Below are 12,228 nucleotides of genomic sequence, written 5' to 3' on the forward strand. Positions count from 1 at the left end.
CCCTTTAATAGGAAGTCCATCAAAGACATTCAGGCAGTGTTGAGGAAGGTTGTCCTGCAGGCAATGACACACTCTGTCATCGAGCGTTGAAATGTTTGCAAACCAGTAATCAAAATTTAGAAGATACATCTAAAAAGAAAAAAGACAATTTACACTAACATTGATGTCCTTATCTTTCGTTTCTGTCTTTTCTTGTGCACCGTGTCAGTATTTCTGATCTTAGGGTGGAACATCATTGTTCAGTGCTTTGGAAGTACGCTATGAATGAGTGTTTACCTTTTTTGGCCTTTTGCTTTTTAAATGTCAGTAAAATCAATGTGGGGTTGTGACAAACTGCACAGCAATCTGGTCTGTTTGTATATTGTTTCCTATAGTGTAACTGTATTGTGTATTGTCATTTCTGCAAACCTGGGTTATTTTTGTGTCCTGATGTATCAGTTCAGTGCCTACTGATCAATGAAAGTTGACGAGAATATTGCTTTGGAGGCACATTGTTCTTGTAAATTATAGATTTACTGTATTTTTAAGTAGTTAAAACAACTTAATTTTTTACATTTAATTGTAAAATATTTATAAATATTTTTGCTTCGACAAAAAGTCGTTTTCTTGTTGCTCACCAGTAAAATAGAGCTTAATTTATCCTTTCATAGGCACTGTGTCTTTTGCACCTATTCCTGTACCTGTGTGTGTTGAATCTCCAAAACACTGTCTGTATTAATACCTTGCTCATGTTTTCGTTTTTTTTTTTTTCTTTCTTTGCCTTTTTGTGTATCTGCAGGAAACAGTTGAGTATGCCTTCCTCATCATTTTCACAATTGAGACCTTTCTGAAGATTATCGCTTATGGCTTGGTGATGCACCAGAATGCGTATGTGAGAAACGGTTGGAACATGCTGGATTTCGTCATTGTGGTGATTGGGTAAGTTTTCAAGTTAAATGATAAATGCTCTGTATGTAAATGGTAAAAGGACAATGGTGGATTCTTTGCTAAACCTTGACAGAATGCTGGCACTACCATAATGAGATCCTCTGCAAGCGATGTAGTTGATGCAGTCCATCAGGATATCAGGACAAAGCGTGTAATAGGCATGCTGGTCCACCCTGTCCATGGGTGGACTGGGAGCCAACTAGTTTAATCAGTTCCGGAAATTAAAAACTCTGGAATATACTTTATGTTTTTTACTCACTACCGACTTTTAACTTTAAATATATTATCTGCCCGTGCTGGTACTGCAATTTCTGCATGCAGTAATGCAGCTTCTGCATGTGTGTCTATTTCACGTTTGGTATGACTATGGTTGTTATGAAAATATTTCAGTTTGTAAGTCATTGATTGAAAGGGAAATGATCATAACCAAAATTCACACCAGGAGAATTGGTTGGCTGACAGTTTTTAACAGAAATGTTACCACTTAGTTTTTGTCAACCAGATACCAAAACTGTTATTTATGTTAGTTCTAGTTTACTATAATTATTATTTTGCAACCCACTACCTGAACTTTGGCCAGATGGTGGGGTTTGAAATCTAAAATCTTAGGTTCAGTTTTTTTTTTTTTTGTTATTTCATTTATTGACACAACTAGTTGCGATTGTTAAATTTGTTAATATTTATGTATTATATTTGCTCGTTCTATGTGCTGGTTTGCAGGCCAGGTCACAAGGTTTAGCTATTTTTAGTCTCCTTTTAGGATTTTTTTTGACTTGTGACATTTGCAGTTTACAGTGTTTGTAAGAGGAGAAGTCAGTATTAAAGCTAAAGTTGCTTAAGCCTCTGCTCCAAGTGGCTAACAGAGACCCTCATACACCCACAGTATATGACCCAGAAAAGACAGAGAGAATAAATCAGAGCTTTACCACCACTGGAGTGAGTCACCATCTCTCCATACTTCATCTCTTCTCCAACACTCCCTCCCATCTTTCCCTCTCCTCTCACTGACTGTCTTTCTCTCACGCTGCTCTCCTTTGTCTCTGCAGCTTGTTCTTATTACTGCCCCCTTCCATTTTCATATCTCAAATGGTTCATGCTTTACACCTCCCCACCTCTCTCTGCCCTCATTCCTATCTCTTGCACACTCTCCCCGTGTTATCTTCATCCTTATCTCAGCCTTATCTCTTTTTTTCTCCTCTCTCCTCCCTCTTTCTCTCCTCTAATACACACAGTCCAGTGGGTAGCTGGGTCAGATCGCTGTCTGTATGCTGCATGCAGGGTTGATCTGCCATCCACTCAAATGCAAAGACGGCTGTCCCAACTATTAAATGTGACTGCAGCTTCTAAAATTTGAAATGACATATTTGAAATAATTTTGCGAGGATCTGATGAAAATCGTCACAGTTCAGTCATCAGGATGTTTGTGTGTCCACTATTTATTCTATAGTAGTGTGTAGGGACTTCATGACAGGCAAACACACTCCCCATAGAGAAAAAAATAATCCAAAAATAGTGTTTTGTTTTAACTTGAAGAACTATATTGTTGGGTTTAAACCTACATTTTAACATTTATTTTACCAGGAAGTCAGACTTTTTTGCAAGTGTACTATGGTACACAAGCTTGAACCCAGGACTTGCTTGCTATGAGGGAACAGTGCAAACCACTGAGCCATTGTACTGTCTTGAAATCTACAAAATGGATTTCTAAAGATGCACTGATCAGAATTTTAGATTACATTGGATAAAGTCTTGGATGGGAAGGAATCATTAATGGTAACTAAGCTGTAGAAAATGATCACATGACAGTTTTTAATCGCTAATGAATGTCTTTCTTTTACTTTTCCATTTTGGTTTCATGTACCACAGCTTTTTTTTACACATACTAAACCAAGGTTTGTCTTATAAACATACTGGCTCAGATAAGGTAAATATTTCTTACACTATATGCAGTCAATCTTAAATAATACATTAATATAAATACATTTTTTGTGCAGTTTAAAAGCCAAAGAGAAAACTCAGAAAGTTGCATAAGCTACAGAAGTCCTTGTGATTTATTATGCATTAAAGCAAAGTTTTTACTATGTTGCAAAGAGTGGACACATTTTTGGCAACATATTTAATATACTACACTGATATTCTTGCTGTAAAATATCTACTGCAGTGTTGGGATGTGCATTATTAAACATTTTTAGAGATATTTCTCTTCACTGGCTGTACTTGGATAAGGTTTTGAAAAGATTGTGGTCTGGTTTATTAAAAGGTCCGCCGTGCTTGAAGCTTTGAGCCAACTCTAACCGAGTTCATAAGTGTTTCAGTGAATTTGTTAAAAGCATTTTTATAATCTAGCCAGTGATTGTGCTGGACTTAAACATAACTGGAAAACTATTTTGCAAAGGAACACATTTCTAGGAGGAAGAGTTAAACTGTGATTTGGTGCAAATAGGCTTAAACCTGTAAACCTATTGGAGTGACCCTTTGAATATTGACTGGAGACACTGTGAAAACACCTGCTTCAAATAATCTGATGTTCAAAATCCTTTTGATTTACTTTATGAAATATGTTTCGCAAAAAGGTGTCAATATGTGAAGGAGGGTTTTCTTTTAAGCATGACTGGATGACTAATAAAACCCCCAGTGGCAGGCGGTCAGTCTTACAGCTGTGACTCAGTATAACATAAGCCGGAGCAGACTGTGCTTAAAGGCCATCAGAACTCCTTCCAGCGCCTATCGGCAGCTCTATTCCCTGCTTTTAGTCCGCAGCTTTGATGTAATGTGTTGAGATGATTTTCCCTCTTGGCTAGATGAGGAATGTCTATCTGAGTGTAATGAAGGGTCCTCTTTCTTGGGGAGGGATTTGTTCACTGCTGATTTTACTTTACGACCACGGAAGGGGCCACTTCCTATGGTACAGTTATCTCTTGTATACAGATCCACCGTGCACCAGATGTCAGTGGATGTTATATTCTGGGCTTAATCTGGCTGGCCAGACATGACCTTTAAAAAAATGTCCCTTTATGCCTAAATTTGGGAAAAGTGAAAGTTCAGACATTAATATTTTATTGTGAAATGGAGTAGGGACCACAGCAACTTAGCCACAAAGTGTGAGACCACATAAAGCATGGTAGAGAGCATGTGAAGGCATATGTGTAAAGGTCACCAATGATCTGCTGACTCAGGAACTGCAGAGCTCCAAACCTCCTCTGCCATTAACATCAGCACAAAAACTGTGTACTGGGATCTTCATACCATGGGTTAGGATGTCCCAGGAAGTGTCATATACAGATGGCCCAGTACATCTGTCCATAAAGTGTATTTTATAAATATCCATCTTTCAATCTAGTGATATCTGATCTATTTAGTAAAACAAAATACCTCTGCATGTAAATAATATTGCACATTTTTCTATAAGTCTTAGTATTTGTGAAAGTTACAGAACTTTGTTCATATATTTATTTGGTTCCGTTGCTCAACAAAGACAGAAAAACTTTTGTTTCTCTGAAAATCTGTAATTTGATCTTTGGTGGCGGGTAGATTAAAAAATAATACGTTAAATACATATTTTTGTATGCTGGCTTTTTAGCTTGCAGACGTTGTGGATATGTGCTTGTGTAATGTTTGCTGTTTGCAAGATGCGAGCATTTCTGCCCAGACCACGCATACAGTAAGGAGGGGCCAAATCTTTTGGAGATCCACATTTGTTCCATGGACCTTGACTGTGACACATGCTGGGAACATATGTAAATAGCCTACTTTCACTTTTTAACAAAATCCAAATTAGTATGACGAAGTCGTCTTTTCACCAAATTTTTGCTGGGTGGGTAGGTTTTTGTTGGTACACTCAAACTGGGCACTGACAGGTTACAATGCTGTCATATTATCCTGCTCTTTCAACATATCCACTGGCTTTTCTTTTTTTTTCTTTTGAAGCGCTGCATGTAGGGCAAGAAATATCTGGGAGTTTTTTTTTTCTAGTCTTAAAATTGTTTTTGATTGGATCATTATCAGTACGGTGTTTACTAACCATTTTGATGCAGTCTAAAATGATATTTACAGCGGATTGTGGTTAATAAAGGTTTCAGACTGCTTTTTATCAAATTGTATCCTGGAGATTTCAGTATGGCTTGTGGGTGGCTGTAAAGTAAACTGATGCCACTACATAATAGTTTCACAGCTAAATGATACTTTGAGGGAATAACGGCAAAGTGAAAAGCTTTCAGCCAGGCAAAATTTTTAATGTCAAAAGTGTTTGTTGGAGACCTTAAATTGACTTAGTGACATTACTGATGTGAATAGGAGCTTATGAACTATGAGAAAGTAAGACTTTTAATATATTCTCACATTTTGTCAGAATCTGAAGGTTTATTAACCCCATTTTAGCGCCTCGTACATTCAACAACATACTTGTTACATCTTAGTTTTACTCATGCTCGTGAAGGTTTGTTTCTTAATTACAATAAATTATTGACGAGTGAAAATAGTAGAATTGTATGAAAAGTGGCTACTCTGTGCTCAAGTAGAAAAATGCTATATAAGAATCAGTACATCTAATGCTGCTTAATCTGTTCTTTATTTCCTACATTAATTATTGAACTGTCAAAGGTTTGCCATGCTTTTTCTCGAAAATGATCTTTAATCTTTATCTACTATTTGTTAAAGATTGTCAGCACTGTTCATTATGTACCTCAAATGCAGAGGTGACTAATGTAAGGATTTTTCTTTGTTTTCCAACAGACTCTTTAGTGTTGCATTGGAGTTTTTGACCAAAGAAGAAAAGGGAGAAGTTGAAGGAGACAACCATGCATCAATGCATGGGCACGGGGGTAAGCCAGGTGGATTTGATGTTAAAGCCCTTCGAGCCTTCCGTGTGCTGCGCCCCCTGCGGCTGGTCTCAGGAGTACCCAGTAAGAGAACTTTTAAGCTCCGCACGTTGGCAACCCATATTTATTAAATGTACATAATTTTTGCATCTGTCGTACAATAAAATGAGTCTTTTTTTAATAGAAAAATGCAGGGCTAAGGGTTAAACACGGCAAGTCCAGATGGTCCATGTGCAGTCCCTGAGGACTATTTTCTTTAAGCATCTACATCAGCAACCAAGGGCCATGTGCTCTCAGTTCCATAATAATAAACAAACTTACAGAAAAAAACACGACATGCTTATGAAATATACGAGGCAAAGATGTTCTGAAATACAGTATATACTGAAAGGAGTATCTACATTCTTTTTACATTGTTATTTATATTTATATACTTGAAAACCATAAATACTTCCGTTTGTTTATGTTAGCAGTCTGTGAAATGATTATACAGTTGTGATTACGTTTTATGTATTTATGCAATTTAAGCTAAGTAAGATCAAGAGCAAACAGAATTAGCCACTTCACCATCTGGAGCCAGGAATCTAATTTTTGTGTTAAGAACAGGTACAAAGACTGGTAGAATTTGTAGTTTGTGTTTTCCATTTGGTACTACAAAGTACGGCCGGGCTTTGTGTAAAGTGTTTGTTTTTCTTTGCTTAGGTTTACAGGTGGTGTTGAACTCCATCATTAAAGCCATGGTCCCTCTCCTGCACATTGCCCTCCTGGTCTTGTTTGTCATTATCATCTATGCTATTATCGGCCTGGAGCTGTTCATTGGTAAAATGCATGCAACCTGCTATTTCCCCAGTACAGGTGAGCACTTTGACTTTTATATATAAAATCAAATTGTTTTTTTTAAATAAAGTAACAAGGAGTTGAGGTTATTGTATGTCAGCTGTGATTTTCCATTAACAACAACAGATTAAAGGTATAATCAGGATAATGCTTAGTCTGGTGATTTGCTTACCCAGACAAATGAGTACAAGGGATTTTTATCAGGACAGGTAATAGCTTTATCAGATACAGTAATAGTTTCTGTGCTTTAATTACTTATTGGGTGTGGTCATAATCTTCTTTGCCTCTGTCAGTGACTATCAAAAACCATACCTGACCTCCCTTCTTGCTCTGTGTCAAACTGACACAACTTTCATGCTGAAGAGAGCAGGGTCTGTTGCTATGATGCAGACATCACGCAGCAGTTTTCAGTAAAACAGTCTACAGTGTCCAAGCCTCAAGGCGGCACATTGGTCAGGAACGTGTGCGCCATTTGTTCGTCATTCACGGGGTTGTGCACTGTCAATTTGTCCCCCCTGGGCCAGACTGCCAACCCAGAGTTCTACTGTAGCATCCTGAGGTGTCTCAGAGCGAGGCAGCTGAAACGACCTGAACTGTGGTGCACGTCATTGTGTGCCAGCGCACAGCTTGTTTTTTAGTCACATTTAGCTCAGCGCTGCTTCATACTGTTCGAGTTTAAAGTTCAGGATTTTGACACACTGGAGAAAATTCAGCATTCATTGCGGACGCAAAGTACAAGTAGTTATAATGGATCTTAGGTAGCAATCGACCTATAGAAGCATTCCTCAAACAGTTCCTGCGCTGGTCAGGGAAGACTGGCCAAGATTAAAGGTGATATAGTAAGCTAGTTTGATTGTTTTTATGGGTATCGTTAGAGAAGTTTATGATTATGCCTCATATTTGACAAAATGAAGCAGACAAAGATGAGTCCCAGACATGCTTTTTCCAGTTAGAACTCAAATTATGTTATTTATTTCATATAACCTCTAATGGCAAACAAAACAATATGTAGTGCTCTATGAACACTGACACAGTTAGCTCTGAGAGGGATGATGAATTTTCATAAATTAATGTGGCAAGTCAAATCAAATCAGGCATGCCAAACTCAATCTCGACTGGCTTGTTTTCTCCTTAAACTGAAATATAACTCTTAGACAAAAACATAAAAGTATGTACTGCATGACTGATATATTGGATTACGTGACAGAAGTTATTCTCTAAGTAGTTTACTTCAAACGTCAGGAATTTCCCAAGGGGAACAAGTCCATGTGAGGGGTTGTGAGATGGAGCAATATTTCACAGAAATATAATCATTTTAATAGTTTGTGAACTAAATCTTCAGAGATGGAAATACCTCTTTGATGGAACTCACTGAAACATAAAACCTAACCACAAATGTTAGTTAATCGTTCCAATAATGTTTTGTATAATATGTTTGTATATTGTGAAACTGTAAATTGAAAAGTGGTTCGTCTCTAAGATATATAGATATGTTATTGTCAAAGTTATTTAAAAGTCTAAAGTAGACTTTTCTACTGCTGAACAACTGTAAATGAGAAGAATAAGACAGCTGCTAAAGAGAGTATTTGGTATAAGATGCAGTGAATCAGAGTGCTCTTAGTCATAACACTGTTTATAGTAGGAAATCCTGCAGTTAAGACTAGGCAGTCTAAAAAGCAACTTTATTTGCAGCACTTATGTTAAGTGTCAGATTATTTAAAACTCTCTTTCTGTAGATATGATAGCAGAAGAGGAGCCAGCTCCATGTGCGATCTCAGGGCATGGGCGCCAGTGCCCCATCAACGGCACGGAGTGCAGGGAAGGCTGGCAAGGTCCCAACGGTGGCATCACCAACTTTGACAACTTTCTGTTTGCCATGCTGACGGTGTTTCAGTGTATCACCATGGAGGGCTGGACTGATGTGCTGTACTGGGTGAGTCTCTCGCTCTGTGCACCCAGTTCAATAACCTGTGACTGTCACATTCTTTCAGCTTTAATGTCTGCTCAAATCAAACACACAACACCAATGCGACTGACAGTCTGATGATGAAGCTGCTGATAATTTCCTGGGGCGGCTCTTACCACTCTGATATGATTGATTGGCTAAATGATTGAATTCAATCAACAACTCATCAAATAAAACGATACTGTCCTGACAGTCATCAGCACTCCTAAGACTTGCTCTCTCTTCCTCCTTTCTAACAGTTTAACACCCTTTTTCTGTCTGTGCATCCTTCCTTCCTTTTCCCCCTGCTCTCCTTTCTCTGCGGTGACCGATCCACTCCTGCAGATGAACGATGCCATGGGCTTTGAACTTCCATGGGTGTACTTTGTCAGTCTTGTGATCTTCGGCTCCTTTTTCGTTCTTAACCTGGTTTTGGGTGTGTTGAGCGGGTAAGCACCATCTTCTCTTTCAAAACAGAGACTTTCTGCTCCTTTGAGGCAGAAGGTTTCTGTCTTTGTATGTGTCCATGTTTGTTGACGGGCTACTTTTGGCTTCTGTAGGTCAATGACGCCATTGGATGGGAAACACCGTGGATTTATTTTGTCAGTCTGATTATACTGGGATCCTTTTTCGTGTTAAACCTTGTATTAGGTGTGCTAAGTGGGTAAGAGGCAACTTTTGCGGTGGGTTTGGTCTGTAGTGTGCAAAGTGCATGCACTTTGGGTTTGCTGTGCTCCTTGACACTCACAACATCATCCCCAGGTGATTGCAGCAGATGGCTGCTCCTCCCTGATCCTGGAGGTTTCTTCCTGTTAAGTGGAAGTTTTTCTTTCCCACTGTCACCTAGTGCTTGCTCAAAGAGGGCCGTTGATTATTGGGGTTTTCACTTTATTACCTATAAACATATAAGGCACCTTGACGCAACTGGTGCTGTGATTTGGCGCTACATAAATAAAATAGAGTTGACTTGAAATTGAATTAGTATGTGTGTTTGGGAAATTGTGCGCCAGAAATGCAAAAATCATTACAAGTAATAAAGCAGTAAGTGGCCAGTCTACATTAGAGTCTATTTTGTTTCTTAAGCGCTCCTCTCTGACCTCTGTTGATGTCAAACTATTACATCCTTTCCACGGCAACTGCAAAGTGAGCGTTTCTTCCCCCACCCCCTCGACAGCTCACCCAACCTCCTGTGAAAGAAATTAATCTTATTCCTCGCCCTTCACTCCCTCTGCACGCCTAAGCTCTCTCAAACCCCAGTTTGCTTTCCCTGCTCTGTGGAGTGGGGGGTGGGGTATTACAGTACAACTAACTCTGGCTGGTTGACCAGCGAAGAAAACCTGTGTTTTTTTTTTTAAAGAAAACAAGATTAACATGACAATCGAGTCAAGCATTCCTACAGTGCATGTTGGCGTCTTTAGACTGGCATGACCTGTCAGCACCAGTTACCTTGATACAGCTTTACCTGTTGCTGGCTTCTTGACAATGGACGTCTTCACTTTTTTGTCACACATGTGACTTTTTCATTCAGCTTAATTTTTTAGTATACCAGCTTAAATACAGGTTATTCTAATAAGACTATCTCACAATGCACTGTGGGTAGATACAGTCGAATCTCGTTGTTTTCAAGTTCATTGTCTTATATAAACTATAAGTTTGGATACTGTGCAAATGCTGCAGTTCTCTTGAAACAATCTGTCTACCTGAATTGCCTTTTCTGTAAGATGAAGATGCCCACCTGACAGATACACTACTGTACTGCCGGGCTCTAAATATAGCTCTGTGTCGTCTCTTAAAGGCGTACATCTCCCTCCAGTGGCTACATTTCTGAAAAACACACAAGAAATTAAAAGGCTGTGACTAAAGAATGTAGAAAAGAGGATATACAGAAACTCATACACAGAATGTCTTTATTTTGTCGGGAAAATGATCTAGAACAGAACAACATGTTTGTTGCTTTCCATTTTGTGTGAAACAATTTGTTTCTTGTTTGCTGTGAAACGTCCCATGTTTGTCTTTAATTCGTGCATTACTGTGTATTTGTTGGTGTTTCTGTTTGTTTGTTTTTTTTTGTTTGTTTTGTTTTTTTTTGGGGGTTCTTTCTCCAAATACAGAGAGTTCTCCAAGGAGAGGGAAAAGGCCAAAGCTCGCGGAGACTTCCAGAAGCTGCGTGAAAAGCAACAGCTGGAGGAGGATCTGAAGGGTTACCTGGACTGGATCACTCAGGCTGAGGACATTGACCCTGACAATGAGGACGAGGCAGATGAGGAGAGCAAGCGTAACCGTAAGCGCCGTCTGACCCGCTTCCTTTTTCCGGCTGTTAACGCTACGCTACCATCACAAGAGAGCTTCAATGCAAATAACTGGTTGAAGCTACTCTTGCCATGTCAAGGATAAATATCAAGTAGTGTACATCATTACTGGTTTGAGAGAGTTTCTTTTTTCTTGGTTAAAAGCAGTATCTTCAAACCAAAAATCACTCTGGAGAAAGAACGTGACATTGCTTAAATCAGAATTGGTGCTGTGTCCTGACTTATTGGGTCTAAAGTGCTCCATTTTTCATATTGCCCCAGATAACTGGTCAATTACGCTGAGACATATTGAGAACAGATAGAGGGGGTATTAATTAGAAAAAAATCTTAATAATCTAACACATCATTTAAGTCCTCTTTGCTTTTAGCCCAATAATTCTGCTTGAATCAAGCAGGAAGAAAGCCACCAGAGATTTGAAACCAGCATCATGGAAATCTTAATTAGGTCTGATTGAGCCCTGAAATATTCAGTTTTCTCATGCAAATTTGCAAAAATGGATGCTATAATGGAGCTAGACAAGGCAAGTTGATCAATTGTGCCAGCTGATCACCACAGTTAAAGAAAAACAAAACAAAACAGGACTATAGTGATTTCAGAAGGACTCCTGGGATTTAGTGATGATCCACTGTGCTTCTGAATAGTCTACCTTTTGGTTATAGAGAAGCAGAGTACACATACTGACAAATGCGTAGATGCACAAATATCGACACAGAGGCCAGTATTGACATCCATATGTGGATATGTGAAAGGTGTTTGAAACGAAATGATCAGACTAGTTTTGTTTCCAGCCTCCATGTATGTCGGTGATGGAAGTGGAGCACTCTGTAAGCACCAGTGAAAGGAAGGAAAGGAAAGGAAAAAAAAAGAAACATGTTACTCAAGCAGTAGAAAAAAAGTGATCCAAATCCTCTTTATATAAGCGGCACACATGATACAGAAAAGAAAACCTGCAACTGCTTCATCCTAGAGTTTGAGCTTGGGTTTTCTATTTTTTGCCTTTTGTCAACTCATTATGATTTCCCCACGTCTGTTATGTACTCCTTGTGTATATTCCTGCCTCTTCCACCAGTCTATTGCTCCAATTTTTCAGAACAGCGGTGCTCTGTAAGTTTACCAGAAAGCAGGAAAATCGCCGTTAATTGTGCCGTGTTAGAAGAAGGGAGTCCATACTGCTTTTCTAAAACATCCATGCTGGCTTTATAGTGTGTGTCCACGAAACATGAACCCCTACTAACATGTTCAAAGGTAAATGCTTTAATTCGCATGGTCACATGTTAGTACAGGGCGCTGCCACCTCCAGACGCTTCCTTTGACTAACAGCTCTCTGTGTCGTTCTTCTGCCCTCCTCAGTGTCTGCGGTGTGGCTCCTGCTGCTCTTGTCGTGGTTGAATA

General features: G+C 39.0%; 1 protein-coding gene across 10 annotated transcripts in view; it reads left to right on the forward strand.

The window, feature by feature from the left end:
* cacna1da (calcium channel, voltage-dependent, L type, alpha 1D subunit, a) overlaps positions 1-12,228 on the forward strand; it is a 61,646-nt gene that overhangs the window by 17,805 nt on the left and 31,613 nt on the right. For all 10 annotated transcript variants that reach the window (XM_026167822.1, XM_026167824.1, XM_026167823.1 and 7 more), the window contains exons 4-9: positions 779-918; positions 5,659-5,828; positions 6,447-6,599; positions 8,318-8,514; positions 8,872-8,975; positions 10,638-10,807. In XM_026167822.1, coding sequence (XP_026023607.1) covers positions 779-918; positions 5,659-5,828; positions 6,447-6,599; positions 8,318-8,514; positions 8,872-8,975; positions 10,638-10,807 — 934 coding nt within the window. The remainder of the gene's footprint in view (positions 1-778; positions 919-5,658; positions 5,829-6,446; positions 6,600-8,317; positions 8,515-8,871; positions 8,976-10,637; positions 10,808-12,228) is intronic.

The sequence above is a fragment of the Astatotilapia calliptera genome, chromosome 5 (genome assembly GCF_900246225.1).
Source record: "Astatotilapia calliptera chromosome 5, fAstCal1.2, whole genome shotgun sequence".
NCBI classification, from domain to species: domain Eukaryota; kingdom Metazoa; phylum Chordata; class Actinopteri; order Cichliformes; family Cichlidae; genus Astatotilapia; species Astatotilapia calliptera.